At 40.3% G+C, this 12,480-nt stretch overlaps 1 protein-coding gene across 1 annotated transcript in view; it reads right to left on the bottom strand.

Annotated features, from left to right (window-relative positions):
• Nucleotides 1–12,480, bottom strand: part of TRPC5 (transient receptor potential cation channel subfamily C member 5) — a 79,617-nt gene that overhangs the window by 24,952 nt on the left and 42,185 nt on the right. Inside the window, exon 5 of the mRNA XM_051968152.1 lies at nucleotides 11,303–11,625. Within this exon, the coding sequence (XP_051824112.1) occupies nucleotides 11,303–11,625 (323 nt within the window). The remainder of the gene's footprint in view (nucleotides 1–11,302; nucleotides 11,626–12,480) is intronic.

Genomic DNA, 12,480 nt, shown 5'->3' with positions numbered 1-12,480 from the left:
GGAAAACCAGTGAAAGAGATAAAGACACAGGGAGATGGAAAGACAGAGAAGTACACACAAATAGAGAGAGACAGAAAGAGGAAAGCGCCAGAGAAGAAAAAACAAACAGAAGAAAGAGAAAGACAGAGATAGACAAAAAGAGAGAAATAGACAATGACAGAGATGGAAAAACAGAGACGCAGAGAAATACATAGAAAGAGGAAAGAGACAAAAATACAGAAAAAGCAAAAGATACAGAGACATGGACGTAAAGATAGAAAGAGACAGAAGGAAAACGGAGACAAAGAGAGAAAAAGATGGAGATGGAAAAGCAGACAGAGAAGAAAGAAAGAGAAACAGTGACAGATGGAAAAACAGAAAGAGAAAAAAAGACACAGATAAAAACAGAGATATGGAAAGACAAAAAGTCAGAAAGAAGGAAAAACAAAGACAGACAAAAAGAGACTGACAGATGGCGAGAAAGAAAGATGGACAGAGATAGAGAAGTAAAAACAGACAAAGAAACACTCGAAGATAGATACAGAAGGAAACAGAGATAGAAAGAGACAGACTCACAGAGATGGAAAAACAGAAAGAGATAGAGACACAGGGAGATGGAGAGACAGAAGGAAAAACAGAGCCAGAGACACAGAAGTAAGACGCAGAGAGATGGAAAGACAGACAAAAAGAGACAGTGACAGAGATAGGAAAGACAGAGACAGAGACAAAAAGAAATAGAGCTAGATCTTGAGATACAGAGACAGAAGGAAAACCAGTGAAAGAGATAAAGACACAGGGAGATGGAAAGAGACGGAGACACAGAGAAATACATAGAAATAGAGACAGAGATGGGAAGACAGACAAAAAGACAGAAAGAAAAACAGAAAGACACAGAGACAACAGAGAAAGAGGAAGACAGAGAAGTAAAAACACAGAGACCTAGAGACACACAGGAAGAAAGAGAAAGGCAGAGAAACCAACAGACACACAGAGATGCAGAGACAGATACGGAGATAGAGAAGTAGAAACAGAGGCAGAGAAACCGACAGAGAAGGAAAAACGGAGAAAGAGACAGACACACAGAAATGTAAAGACAGAGAAACAAAAAGAAAGACACATACAGAGAGAAGGAAAACCAGTGAAAGAGACAGACAAAAAGAGACAGTGACAGAGATAAGAAAACCAGAGAAAGACACACAGAGATGGAGAGAGAGACAAAAAGACAGAAAGAAACACAGCTAGATATTGAGACAGAAGGAAAACCAGTGAAAGAGATAAAGACACAAGGAGATAGACAGAAAGAGGCAGTCACAGAGAGAGATAGAAAGACGGAAAACCAGAGAAAGACACAGAGATAGAAATAGAAAAATGAGAGAGATGGAGAGACAGAGACACAGAGAAATACACAGAAATAGAGACAGACATAAAGAAGAAAAAACCAGACACACAGAGATGGAAAGATGGACAAAGAGAGAATGGACAATGACAGAGATGGAAAGACACAGAGAGATGGAGAGATAGAGATGGAAAAACAGAGAAAGAGAGAAGGAAAATTAGAGAGATGGAAAGAGAGACACAAAAATACAAAAAGAAAGAGACAGAGAAACAGGGACAGAGATGGAAAAACAGAGAAGTAAAAACAGACACAGAGGCAAAAAGGGAGAAAGACAGAGAAAGAGACACACACACAGAGAGAAAGACTGACAGAGATGGAAAAACAGAAAGAGATAGACACAGAGAGATTGAGAAGAAAAAACCAGTGAAAGAGACAGAGAAAGAGATAGAAAGATGGAGAGACAAAAACAGAAAGAGAGAGAAAAAGATGGAGACGGAAGGAAAAGCAAAGAGAAGAAAGAGAAACAGTGACAGAGATGGAAAAACAGAAAGAGAAAAAAAAGACACAGACAGACAAAAACAAAGAGAGAGATGGAAAGACAAAAAGAGACTTCCAGAGAAAGACAGATGGATACACACAGAGATAGAGAAAAACAAAGAGACTCAAAGACAGAAAGAGACAGACATAGAGACACACAGGGAGAAAGAAAAAGGCAGAGAAACCAACAGACACACAGAGAGATGGAAAGACAGACAAAAAGAGACAGTGACAGAGATAGGAAAACCAGTGAAAGAGATAGACACAGGGAGATGGAAAGACAGAGAAATACACACAAATAGAGATAGACAGAAAGAGGAAAGCGCCAGAGAAGGAAAAACAAAGAGAAGAAAGAGAAAGACAGACAAAAAGAGAGAAATAGACAATAACAGAGATGGAAAAACAGATGTAGAGAAATACATAGAAAGAGGAAAGAGAGCCAAAAATACAGAGAGAAAGATACAGAGACATGGACAATGACAGAGATGGAAAGATAGAAAGAGACAGAAGGAAAATGGAGACAAAGAGAGAAAGATGGAGACAGAAAAGCAGACAGAGAATAAAGAAAGAAAGAAACAGTGACAGATGGAAAAACAGAAAGAGAAAAAAAGACACAGACAGATAAAAACAGAGACATGGAAAGACACAAAGACAGACAAAAAGAGACTGTGACAGAGATGGCGAGAAAGAAAGATGGACAGAGATAGAGAAGTAAAAACAGACAAAGAAACACTCGAAGATAGATATAGAAAGAGACAGACTCACAGAGATGGAAAAACAGAAAGAGATACACAGGGAGATGGAGAGACAGAAGGAAAAACAGACACAGAGATGGCGAGACAAAAAGACAGAGAGATGGAAAAACAGTGACAGAGACATAGAGACAGAAGGAAAACCAGTGAAAGAGATAAAGACACAGGGAGATGGAAAGAGACAGAGACACAGAGAAATACATAGAAATAGAGACAGAGATGGGAAGACAGACAAAAAAACAGAAAGACACAGAGACAACAGAGAAAGAGGAAGACAGAGATAGAGAAGTAAAAACAGAGACCTAGAGACACACAGGGAGAAAGAGAAAGGCAGAGAAACCAACAGACACACAGAGATGGAGAGACAGATACAGAGAAGTAGAAACAGAGACAGAGACACACAAGGAGAAAGAGAGGCAGAGAAACCGACAGAGAAGGAAAAACGGAGAAAGAGACAGACACACAGAAATGTAAAGACAGAGAAACAAAAAGAAAGACACACACACAGAGAAGGAAAACCAGTGAAAGAGACAGACAAAAAGAGACAGTGACAGAGATAAGAAAACCAGAGAAAGACACACAGAGATGGAGAGAGAGACAAAAGACAGAAAGAAACACAGCTTGAGACAGAAGGAAAACCAGTGAAAGAGATAAAGACACAAGGAGATAGAAAGACAGAAAGAGGCAGACACAGAGAAATACACAGAAATAGAGACAGACATGAAGAAGAAAAAAAAACAGACACAGAGATGGAGAGACAGACAGAGACAGGGAAACAGTGACAGAGATGGAAAAACAGAGAAAGAGATAGAAAGATAGAGAGACAGATGGAAAGCCAGAGAGAGAAGGAAAATTAGAGAGATGGAAAGAAAGACACAAAAATACAAAAAGAAAGAGACAGAGAAACAGGGACAGAGATGGAAAAACAGAAGTAAAAATAGACACAGAGGCAAAAAGGGAGAAAGACAGAGAAAGAGACAGACACAGAGAGAAAGACTGACAGAGATGGAAAAACAGAAAGAGATACAGACACAGAGAGATAGAGAAGAAAAACCATTGAGACAGAGAAAGAGATAGAAAAAGACAGAAAGAAACACAGCTAGATATTGAGACAGAAGGAAAACCAGAGAAAGACAGAGAGATGGAAAGACAGAGACACAGAAAGACAGAGAAAAAGAGAGAAATAGACAATGACAGAGATGGAAAAACAGACAGAAAGATGGAGAGACAGTCACAGAGAGAGAGAGAAAAAGATGGAGACAGGGAAGGAAAGGCAGACAAAGAGAAGAAAGAGAAACTGTGACAGAGATGGAAAAATAGAAAGAGAAAAAAAGACACAGACAAAAACAGAGAGATGGAAAGACAAAAAGAGACTTCCAGAGAAAGACAGATGGACAGACACAGAGATAGAGAAGTAAAAACAAAGAAACACTCAGAAAGATGGAGACAAAAAGAAAGAAAGAGAGATGGAGAAGGAAAACCAGTGAAAGACACAGAGATAGAAAGAGAGAGATGGAGAGATAAAAAGAAAGAGAGTTAGATATTGAGATACAGAGACAGAAGGAAAACCAGTGAAAGAGATAAAGACACAGGGAGATGGAAAGAGACAGAGACACAGAGAAATTTATAGAAATAGAGACAGAGATGGAAAGATAGACAAAAGAGATGGAGACAGACAGAAAGACAGAAAAAAAAACAGACAAAAAGATAGAAAGAGACAACAGAGAAAGAGGAAGACACAGAGATAGAGAAGTAAAAACAAAGAGACTCAGAAAGAGACAGAGACATAGAGACACACAGGGAGAAAGAGCAAGGCAGAGAAATGGACAGAGAAGGAAAAATGGAGAAAGAGACACACAGAGATGTAAAGACAAAGACAAAAAGAAAGAAACAGAGATAGAGATTGAGACAGAAAGACACACAGAGAGATAGAGAAGGAAAACCAGTGAAAGAGAAACAGAGACACAGAAAGAGACAGAGAAGAATGACACAGAGAGATGAAAAGACAGACAGACAAAAAGAGATAGTGACAGAGATAGGAAAACCAGAGAGAGACAAAAAAACAGAAAGAAACACATATAGATATTGAGACAGAAGGAAAACCAGTGAAAGACAGAGAAAAAGAGAGAAATAGACAATGACAGAGAAGGAAAACTAGAGACAAACAAAAAGAGAAAGATACACACAGAAAAAGATGGAGACAGGGAAGGAAAAGCAGACAAAGAGAAGAAAGATAGACAAAAAGAAAGAGGCAGAGAAAGGAAAACAGAGGAAAAAAAAAGACAGAGGAAGAGACACTGATAGAGATGGAAAAACAGACATAAAGAGACTGGGACAGAGATGGAAAAACAGAGAAAGAGAAAGATAGACAAAAATACAGAAAGAGAGAGATAGAGACAGAAGGAAAATTAGAGAAAGAGACAGAAAGATAGATAGAGAAGGAAAAACAGAAAGAAACAGAGAAAGACACAGACAAAAACAAAGGGAGAGATGGAAAGACAAAAAGTCAGAAAGAAGGAAAAACAGAAAGATAGACCAAAAGAGACTGTGACAGAGATGGCAAGAAAGAGAAAGACAGATGGACAGATACAGAGAAGTAAAAACAGACAAAGAAACACTCAGAAAGAGACAGACACACAGATGGAAAAACAGAAAGAGATAGAGACACAGGGAGATGGAAAGACAGAAAGACACACAAACAGAGACAGAAGGAAAAACAGACAGAGAGATGCAAAAACAGAGCCAGAGACATAGAAGAAAAACACAGAGAGACGGACAGTGACAGACAGAAAGAAACACAGCTAAATATTGAGGCAGAGAAACAGAGACAGAAGGAAAACCACTGAAAGAGATAAAGACACAGGGAGACAGAAAGACAGAGAAAGACACAGAGAGACAGACAGAAAGGGAGAAAAAAGATGGAGACAGGGAAGGAAAAGCAGAGAGAGATGGAGAAAGAAACAGACACACAGAGAGAAAGACTGACAGAGATGGAAAAACAGAAAGAGATACAGACACAGAGAGATAGAGATGGAAAGACAGCTAGGACAGAAAGAGACAAAGAAGGAAAACCACAGAGAGATGGAAAGACAGTGGCAGAGATAGGAAAACAAGAGAAAGAGAGAGAGATAGGATAGATGGAGAGACAAAAAGACAGAAAGAGAGCTAGATATTGAGACAGAAGGAAAACCAGTGAAAGAGATAAAGACACAGGGAGATGGAAAGATAGAAAACCAGAGAAAGATACAGAGATAGACAAAAAGAGAGAAATAGAAAAATGAGAGAGATGGAAAGACAGACAGAGACAGAGACACAGGGAAATACACAGAAATAGAGACAGACATAAAGAGGAAAAAAACAGAGACACGGAAAGATAGACAAAGAGAAAATGGACAATGACAGAGATGGAGAGACAGAGAAAAGGAGAGATAGTCACAGAGAAAGACACAGAAAGATGGAAAGACAGACAGAGACTCAGAGAGAAAAAAGATAGAGACAGGGAAGGAAAAGCAGACAAAGAGAAGAAAGACAGACAAAAAGAATGAGAGAAAGAGACAGAGATGGAAAAATAGAAAGAAAAAAGACAGAGAAAAGGAAAGAGAGACACTGACAGAGATGGAAAACCATAAAGAGACAGAGAAGGAAAAACAGAAAGAGATACAGACACAGAGAGATAGAGATGGAAAGATAGATAGGACAGAAAGAGACAAAGAAGGAAAACCAGAGAAAGACACAGAGAGATGGAAAGACAGATAAAAAAAGACAGTGACAGAGATAGGAAAACAAGAGAAAGAGACAGAGAGATAGGATAGATGGAGAGACAAAAAGACAGAAAGAGAGCTAGATATTGAGACAGAAGGAAAACCAGTGAAAGAGATAAAGACACAAGGAGATGGAAAGACGGAAAACCAGAGAAAGACACAGAGATAGACAGACAAAGAGAGAGAAATGGAAAGACAGACAGAAAGAGACAGAGATGGAAAGACAGAGAGAGAAAAAAGAAAGAGACAGAGACACAGGGAAATACACAGAAATAGAGACAGACATAAAGAGGAAAAAAACAGAGACACAGAGAGATGGAAAGATAGACAAAGAGAGAATGGACAATGACAGAGATGGAGAGACAGACAGACGGAAAGAGAGAAAGAGACAGAGACAGGGAAGGAAAGACAGACAAAAAGAGAAAGAGAGAAACAGAGAAAGAGTGACAGATTGAAAAACAGAGAAAGAGATAGAAAGATAGAGAGACAGTCACAGAGAGATGGAAAGAAAGACAGAGAAACAAACAGAGAGAGATAGAGAAAGAGAGATGTTAAAGAGAGACAAACAAAAAGAGATAGAGAAGGAAAAACAGAAAGAGATCAAGACAGAGACGCAGAGAAATGGAAAGAGACAGCGACACAGAGAAATACACAGAAATAGAGACAGACATAAAGAGGAAAAAAACAGAGACAAAGAGAGAATGGACAATGACAGAGATGGAGAGACAGACAGACGGAAAGAGAGAAAGAGACAGAGACAGGGAAAGAAAGACAGATAAAGAGAGAAACAGACAGAGAAACAGTGACAAATTGAAAAACAGAGAAAGAGATAGAAAGATAGAGAGACAGTCACAGAGAGATGGAAAGACAGAGAAACAAACAAAAAGAGAGAGATAGAGAGATATGTTAAAGAGAGACAAACAAAAAGAGACAGAGAAGGAAAAACAGAAAGAGATCAAGACAGAGACGCAGAGAAATGGAAAGAGACAGTGACACAGAGAAATACACAGAAATAGAGACAGACATAAAGAGGGAAAAGACAGAGACAAAGAGAATGGACAATGACCAAGATGGAGAGACAAACAGACGGAAAGAGAGAAAGAGACAGGGAAGGAAAGACAGACAAAGAGAGAAACAGACAGAGAAACAGTGACAGATTGAAAAACAGAAAGAGATAGAAAGATAGAGAGACAGTCACAGAGAAATGGAAAGAAAGACAGAGAAACGAAAAGAGAGAGATAAAGAGATGTTAAAGAGAGACAAACAACAAGAGACAGACACAGACAGAAAGAGAAAAGAGACAGAGAAATACACAGAGTTAGAGACAGATATAAAGAAGAAAGAGCCAGGGAAGGAAAAACAGACAAAGAAAAGAAAGAGAAAGACAGAAAGAGACAGATACAGAGAGATGGGAAGAGAGACAAAAACATAGAAAGAGAGAAAGATACAGAGATAAATGGACAGTGACAGAGATGGAGAAACAGATGGATGGAAAGACAGACAAAAAGAGAAATAGACAGTGACAGAGATGGAGAGTCAGAGAACGAAAAACAGAAAGAGATAGAGACAGACACGCAGAGAAATGGAACGACAGACATAAAGAGGAAAGAGAGAAAGATACAGAGAAACTGACAGAGATGGAAAGACAAAAAGATAGACAAAAATTGACAAAAAGACAGAGAAGGAAAGGGAGAAAAAGATGGAGACAGGGAAGGAAAAGCAGACAAAGAGAAGACAAACAAAAAGAAAGGGAGAAAGAGAGATGAAGAAAGAGACAGACACACAGAGAGAAAGACTGACAGAGATGGAAAAACAGAAAGAGATACTGACACAGAGAGACAGAAAGAAAGAGAGATAGAGATGGAAAGACAGGACAAAAAGAGAGAAAGAGACAAAGAAGGAAAACCAGAGAAAGACACAGAGAGATGGAAAGACAGACAAAAAGAGACACAGCGATAGAGATAGACAGAGAGATAGGATAGATGGAGAGACAAAAAGACAGAAAGAAACAGAGCTAGATATTGAGACAGAAGGAAAACCAGTAAAAGAGATAAAGACACAAGGAGATGGAAAGACGGAAAACCAGAGAAAGACACAGAGATAGACAGACAAAGAGAGAGAAATGGAAAGACAGACAGAAAGAGACAGAGATGGAAAGACAGAGAGAGAAAAAAGAAAGAGACAGAGACACAGGGAAATACACAGAAATAGAGACAGACATAAAGAGGAAAAAACAGAGACACAGAGAGATGGAAAGATAGACAAAGAGAGAATGGACAATGACAGAGATGGAGAGACAGACAGACGGAAAGAGAGAAAGAGACAGAGACAGGGAAGGAAAGACAGACAAAAAGAGAAAGAGAGAAACAGAGAAAGAGTGACAGATTGAAAAACAGAGAAAGAGATAGAAAGATAGAGAGACAGTCACAGAGAGATGGAAAGAAAGACAGAGAAACAAACAGAGAGAGATAGAGAAAGAGAGATGTTAAAGAGAGACAAACAAAAAGAGATAGAGAAGGAAAAACAGAAAGAGATCAAGACAGAGACGCAGAGAAATGGAAAGAGACAGCGACACAGAGAAATACACAGAAATAGAGACAGACATAAAGAGGAAAAAACAGAGACAAAGAGAGAATGGACAATGACAGAGATGGAGAGACAAAAAGACAGAGAAGGAAAAACAGAAAGAGATCAAGACAGAGACGCAGAGAAATGGAAAGAAAGACAGATAAAGAGAGAAACAGACAGAGAAACAGTGACAAATTGAAAAACAGAGAAAGAGATAGAAAGATAGAGAGACAGTCACAGAGAGATGGAAAGACAGAGAAACAAACAAAAAGAGAGAGATAGAGAGATATGTTAAAGAGAGACAAACAAAAAGAGACAGAGAAGGAAAAACAGAAAGAGATCAAGACAGAGACGCAGAGAAATGGAAAGAGACAGTGACACAGAGAAATACACAGAAATAGAGACAGACATAAAGAGGGAAAAGACAGAGACAAAGAGAATGGACAATGACCAAGATGGAGAGACAAACAGACGGAAAGAGAGAAAGAGACAGGGAAGGAAAGACAGACAAAGAGAGAAACAGACAGAGAAACAGTGACAGATTGAAAAACAGAAAGAGATAGAAAGATAGAGAGACAGTCACAGAGAAATGGAAAGAAAGACAGAGAAACGAAAAGAGAGAGATAAAGAGATGTTAAAGAGAGACAAACAACAAGAGACAGACACAGACAGAAAGAGAAAAGAGACAGAGAAATACACAGAGTTAGAGACAGATATAAAGAAGAAAGAGCCAGGGAAGGAAAAACAGACAAAGAAAAGAAAGAGAAAGACAGAAAGAGACAGATACAGAGAGATGGGAAGAGAGACAAAAACATAGAAAGAGAGAAAGATACAGAGATAAATGGACAGTGACAGAGATGGAGAAACAGATGGATGGAAAGACAGACAAAAAGAGAAATAGACAGTGACAGAGATGGAAAGACAGAGAGACAGAGACAGGGAAGGAAAGACAGACAAAAAGAGAAAGAGAGAAACAGAGAAAGAGATAGAGACACACAGAAAGAGGAAAGAGAGAAAGATACAGAGAAACTGACAGAGATGGAAAGACAAAAAGATAGACAAAAATTGACAAAAAGACAGAGAAGGAAAGGGAGAAAAAGATGGAGACAGGGAAGGAAAAGCAGACAAAGAGAAGACAAACAAAAAGAAAGGGAGAAAGAGAGATGAAGAAAGAGACAGAGAAATACACAGAGATAGAGACAGACATAAAGAGGAAAGAGAGAAAGATACAGAGAAACTGACAGAGATGGAGAGACAAAAAGACAGAAAGAAAGAGAGATAGAGATGGAAAGACAGGACAAAAAGAGAGAAAGAGACAAAGAAGGAAAACCAGAGAAAGACACAGAGAGATGGAAAGACAGACAAAAAGAGACACAGCGATAGAGATAGACAGAGAGATAGGATAGATGGAGAGACAAAAAGACAGAAAGAAACAGAGCTAGATATTGAGACAGAAGGAAAACCAGTAAAAGAGATAAAGACACAAGGAGATGGAAAGACGGAAAACCAGAGAAAGACACAGAGATAGACAGACAAAGAGAGAGAAATGGAAAGACAGACAGAAAGAGACAGAGATGGAAAGACAGAGAGAGAAAAAAGAAAGAGACAGAGACACAGGGAAATACACAGAAATAGAGACAGACATAAAGAGGAAAAAACAGAGACACAGAGAGATGGAAAGATAGACAAAGAGAGAATGGACAATGACAGAGATGGAGAGACAGACAGACGGAAAGAGAGAAAGAGACAGAGACAGGGAAGGAAAGACAGACAAAAAGAGAAAGAGAGAAACAGAGAAAGAGTGACAGATTGAAAAACAGAGAAAGAGATAGAAAGATAGAGAGACAGTCACAGAGAGATGGAAAGAAAGACAGAGAAACAAACAAAAAGAGAGAGATAGAGAAAGAGAGATGTTAAAGAGAGACAGACAAACAAAAAGAGACAGAGACACAGAGATGGAGAGACAGAAGGAAAAACAGAAAGAGACAGAGAAATACACAGAGATAGAGACACACAGAAAGAGGAAAGAGTCAGAGAAGGAAAAACAGAAAGAGACAGAGAAAGACACACAGAGAGATGGAAAGATTGATAGACAAAAAGACAGGGAAGGAAAAACAAAGAGAAGAAAGAGAAAGACACAGAAAAATGGAAAGAGAGATAGACACAGAGAGATGATGGAAAGACAGAACTAGATAATGACAGAAATGGAAAAACAGAAAGACACAGACACAGAGAGATGGAAAGATAGACAGGCAGACAAAAAGACAGAGAGACAGAGACAGAGAAGGAAAAACAGAAACAGCAAGGAAAAGGCTAAGGAGAGAGGATGGGAGAGGGAGAGGGGCAGGCCGGGGGCCTGGAGCTCTTACGTGGAGAAGGCGTTGTTCTGTTTCTCGCAGCGGATCCCCTTGCAGTTGTCGGGCTCGTCGGAGGCTCTGGTCTCATAGTAAAAGTACAGCTGGTTCAGTCCATTGGCAAAGGCCAACAGGACCAGGCAATAGATGAAGAGGAACTTGAGGATATCGAGCAACATGCGGCCCAAGGAGATCTGCAAAGGCCCCAGGTGAGAGTTGGCCGTGAACAGGGATATCAGGCGCAGGGAGCTCAGAATGTTGGAGATGGCGAAGAGGGCTTCGGCTATCAGAGTCGGGTGCCACATTTCCCATTCCTCCCTGGGACGAGAACCGTTGTACTGAAAGGAAGAAGAAACACAGACTTGTGGGCACTTCCATGGCCAGTCTGCTCCCCTTCCCGATGTGTTCATCACACGGCCACGTACACATACGCTCGGCAAGGGAGGCCCTCACGGATCCTCTCCCCAGGGCCGGCTTCCTGGGACTGAAGGGCTGCACCAATAGTAATTGCCCAACAACAAGTAGGCTTCATCATACTGTGAGAGCACACTCAACAAAGCCAGACTCCCCAGATTCCCCAGATTCCCCAGATTCCCCATGTTGTTACCCAGAATTCATCTGGAAAAGGCAGGAGCCAGGTCTTGCAGCTATCACCCAGCCCCGAGAACCCCTAACTGCTGACCTCCAATCAGTCGATCCGCAGTAAGTGCCTACTGTGTGCAAGGATACTGTGCCAAGCAATGGGGAGACAAAAAGAAGCAAGACAGTCTCTGTTGTGAAGGAGACACTTCATACGGCACAGTGGAAAATATCCATTTAAAGCAGAAGACCTAGTGAACCCATTCAGGAAGCACAGGAGAAATGCAAGCTGGAGTGGGGGGAGGGCTGAAACTTGGAGGGCAACTCAGCTGCCTGTCCCAGAAGGCCATCCTTGTGCTCACGCTCACACCACTGTCAGAATTGGGTAGCTTTCCTGGGAATATGTGGCTAAGTCCCTTAGAATCACAGGGTTAGCAGCCGGTCTGACCCAAGCCTATATACAAGCTGTCCATCTGCTGGAACTCCAGATGCCGTGCACAGCCTTGCCCGGGTTCTGTCCCAGCACCCAACACATCCTCGACCTCTGTCTTGCCTTAAAGATGGATGTAACAAGATGCTGGTGGAAAAGCTCAAAGCGTCCCAGGGAGCTGTTA

Source organism: Antechinus flavipes, chromosome X (assembly GCF_016432865.1).
Source record: "Antechinus flavipes isolate AdamAnt ecotype Samford, QLD, Australia chromosome X, AdamAnt_v2, whole genome shotgun sequence".
In the NCBI taxonomy this organism is placed as follows: domain Eukaryota; kingdom Metazoa; phylum Chordata; class Mammalia; order Dasyuromorphia; family Dasyuridae; genus Antechinus; species Antechinus flavipes.
This window is presented reverse-complemented; position numbering and strand designations above follow the sequence as displayed.